This window comes from Pteropus vampyrus, unplaced genomic scaffold, assembly GCF_000151845.1.
Source record: "Pteropus vampyrus isolate Shadow unplaced genomic scaffold, Pvam_2.0 Scaffold235, whole genome shotgun sequence".
Classification (NCBI taxonomy): Eukaryota; Metazoa; Chordata; class Mammalia; order Chiroptera; family Pteropodidae; genus Pteropus; species Pteropus vampyrus.
In genome coordinates, this window is record NW_011889016.1 from 699,071 (window position 1) to 702,681 (window position 3,611).

Consider the following 3,611-nt stretch of genomic DNA (forward strand, 5'->3'; position numbering starts at 1 on the left):
CCACGGGCCTGCTCGGCCTGCTGTGTCCTCCGAGGGGCCGCCCTCCAGCCGTGCTGGGCCACGAGCGCGACTCGCCCACGGGAACCCCAGGGGACAGAGCGGGGGGCACAGGGCGAGGCCAGGGCCCTCACGCCCGCGAGGCAGTGGGAGCCGAGCCCCGGGCGCAGTGGGGGCCGGCTCTGCATCTTCCCCAAGCCCCGCTCCGGCAGACACGGGGGCCCCGGGCCGGGTGCAGACGCCCACTTACTCGAAGTACTCGGCGGCGGGCGTGGTCTGGAAGCTGTGGTTGAGGCCGGGCCGGCCGCTGGCGTTGCCCGCGGGCTCGTCCGCGCAGCGGGCGCTGTTCCACGTGTTGTTGCAGTGGGTCCAGGGCAGGGCCACCGCGAAGGACGAGAACAGGTAATGCAGAGCCCAGGCGATGATGACGTTGTAGAAGAAGCCGACGTACAGCGAGATGAGGATGACCGTGAAGCCCACGCCTGCGGATGGCACGGCACCGTCCACGGGCGCCCTCCCCGTCCCCACGGGAGACGTCGCGTGCCCGCCGTTCACCTCCGCCCGGACACTGGGCCACGCCTGTGAGCACGGGGCGCAGAGGAGCGGAGGGCGATGCCAGACCCCACGTGGGGACCAGAGTGGGCCCCTCCCCAATCTGGCGGTGGCCACCGACGTCCACCGAGGCACTCGGAGTGTCTCTGAGGGACGTTCGGGGCCACGAAGGCCACCGGGGCCACTGAAGGCTGTCTGGGGTTCTGGCTGGAATACCTGGGGACATGCAGGGAGATCCAGGGCCACCTGGTAGAACCAGGTTGCCCACAGGCATACGGGTAACTAAGGGCCATCCATGCCTATCCACTGCCATTCAAAGCCACTCGGGATGATACAGGATCATCCAGGCACACTTTAGGCCATCGAGGGCCACTCTGGGTCACCGTGGGAAACCTCACCCAGAGTTATCCAGGGACCTCAGATGCATCTGTGGCCGCCTAACTCCCCTGGCCATTTCCTGCTCAAATAAGCTCACTCCTGCCTGCCCTCCCCGCCGCTAAAGGGCGCTCCCGCTCACGCCTGATGATTCATGGCTTGCCAACCAACCAACGTCCTTCCTGATCTCGGCAGCTGTGTAGGGATGACAAGACTATGTAAAACTGCCTGTTATGTCACACTCGGGGCCAGGAGTCCGCCGAGCCGGTGCCAGCATCGAGAAGCGCTGCTTCCTGCTGCAGCCTCCGAGGCTCATCCGGGACCGTCGAGGGCATCCAAGACCACCCATGCCCACCAGGGCTAACCCAGGGATGCCCAGAGTCACCCAGGGCCACCCACAGCTACTCATGCCACCCCAAGGCTACCCACGGCAATCTGAGTCATCTGGGCTCATTCATAGCTACCCAGAGCCATTGAGGCCACCCGGGGACACCCAGGGGCACTCAAGGCCACCAAACCTGGAGTTTGGGGTCAGTTTTGAGGGGCTCCTGGCCCCTGGTGAGCTACAGCAGAAGAGCGTGCTGGGCAGTCGGCGGTGTTGTGCCGGCCCGCCTGGTGGGCGCAGGCGTCTGGCGGTTGTCCCCTGGGCGGGGAAGGGCCACCACCCTCGGAGCGGGACGAGCACCGCCACGTTCCTGCCACACGGTTCACGTCGCTAAGCTCCACGCTGTTCGCGCTTCGACCGTCCTTCTCAGCTTTGGCGATTGGACTAGCTTGGGCTGTGACCTTAACTTTCTTTGTTAGAAGCCTGCGAGGCGCCATGCCGCCCTGCCCGCCGTGGCTGAGGAGGAGCCAGCCTCCAAGGCGACTTCCGCAGGGAGCGGCTTGCTTTGTTTTTTACGGGCATAAACCTTAGGAGAAGCCATTTTCGTGTTCAGGCCACTTCGCTGAAGTGCTCTTCCTACCTTAAAAGCAAAACTGGAGGCACCAAAATTTATCTGTGTAGGTGCATCAGACAGAGCCAGCATCAGGCGGCACGCCAGGCCCCGGTAGGCGCCCCGCTGGAGAACGGCCTCAGAGGCGGTGACGACTGAACAAAGCCGGTTCCTGTGGGACGTCTTCTCCAGGGTGAAACTGGTCGACAGTAAGCGACTCCACATTGCACTTCCGCTGGGTTCCTTTGAGGGAGAGGCTGGGTGGTGATTTACGGTGAGCCTGCTGAGGCAGCCACATGGCCGCGATGGCGTGCGGTCGGCCAGCCATTTTGTCACGAGGACATGCTCATCGGAAGCCACCACGGACGGTTCCCCTGGCAGTGGGCCGACTTTACGCGCTCGACCTGGAATCGTTTGAGACTCTGCGTCCCAAACCCTCAGCGTGGAACTTTGGGAACTCGGGGAGCCTTTGGTCAAACCCGAGTGCAGATCCAAATCCAGTGTCTGAAGGAAGAGCCGACGTTGCCTCTGGTCCTCCTGGAACCCTGGCTGTGCGCTCAGCCCTCCATCTGGGCGGGTCAGATTTCTCGACCTTCACAACGGAGTGACGAGGTCACCGCGGGGCCGACGCAGCTCCTGGAGCGCATGGCTCCCCATCAGCAGCCAGCACTCCAGCCCTGGAGCGCCCCCCGCTGCTGTCTGGCGGCCGCCATCGCTGAGTGAAGGAAAAGATTCTCTCGAGTTCGTTTGGTCACTCTAAGAGCTGCCCTTCAGGACTGCAGAGTCTTAGAGGCCACGGGCCTGGGCCACCGCCAAGCACCTCCTTGCCATCACTTAGGACCCGGCCAACTGACACACCACTTTCTCTTGCTATGAGAATGCCTGATGATCGCTGTCCACTACCTCGCCATGGACGCTAACTAAAGCCGCCTGGTGCGTGTCCTTCACCACTTCCTGCCACACGGAGCCCTCTGCCAAGGAGACGGCTCCTTCAGCCAGAATGTGTTCCTCTATGTCTGGAAGCTCAGGGCTAACGGAATTTCACGCAGCTCTTAATGTCAATTTTCTTAAATTTTGATTTTTCTTAATATGTTTCTATAACCTTGTGTGTTATATAAAAATATAAATTTAAAGAATTTTAAATTCTTTTTAGAAAGATGAAAGGTTGGCTAAATAAATCATACTAAAACACTGCTGACCACAAAGTACCATAAAATTACGTTCCAGTCCACGATCTGGAGTGCGGTGCCTCCGTGGGGTACAGAATTACTCGGGCTGCCGTGAAAGAGGCATCCTCAGGCCTTGAGGGAGCCTTCGGCACCCCCAGAGCCAGCTCACTCCGGGGCGTTCACGAGGGCTGGCGCCCCAGGAACGCCGGCGGAAGGAACGCGTTTCTGGGGGGGAGCCCCCAGGTCCGCGAGGGTCGGCCGCGTCCGTCCGCGGTCACTGTGGTTGTCTCTCGTGTCTGGCCGCTGCGTGCGCGCGCGCTCAGACCGGAGAGGGGCGGGGAAAGAGGGTCATCCCCGAGACTCCTCCTCCAGCCTCTGTGATTCCGCGTTTGGTGCTGGGGCCACCCGCAGCGTCTCCTGCCGCGGCCGTGCGGAGGGCCGGAGGCCAGCCGTCCGGGGAACCGAGGCTGAGGCGCAGCCGGATGCTTGACCCCGCCGCGGGGGGCTCACTGTCTGGCTTTCTCGGGAGCTCAGTGCCGGTCAGGCGCAGTGAGCGGCTCCTGGTCCATGGGGGGCCAGGGCG

General features: G+C 62.5%; 1 protein-coding gene across 1 annotated transcript in view; it reads right to left on the bottom strand.

Moving 5' to 3' along the window:
• The window catches only part of SLC6A3 (solute carrier family 6 member 3), a 66,074-nt gene that overhangs the window by 43,696 nt on the left and 18,767 nt on the right, over positions 1-3,611 (bottom strand). Inside the window, 1 exon segment of the mRNA XM_023519756.1 lies at positions 248-479. Coding sequence (XP_023375524.1) covers positions 248-479 — 232 coding nt within the window.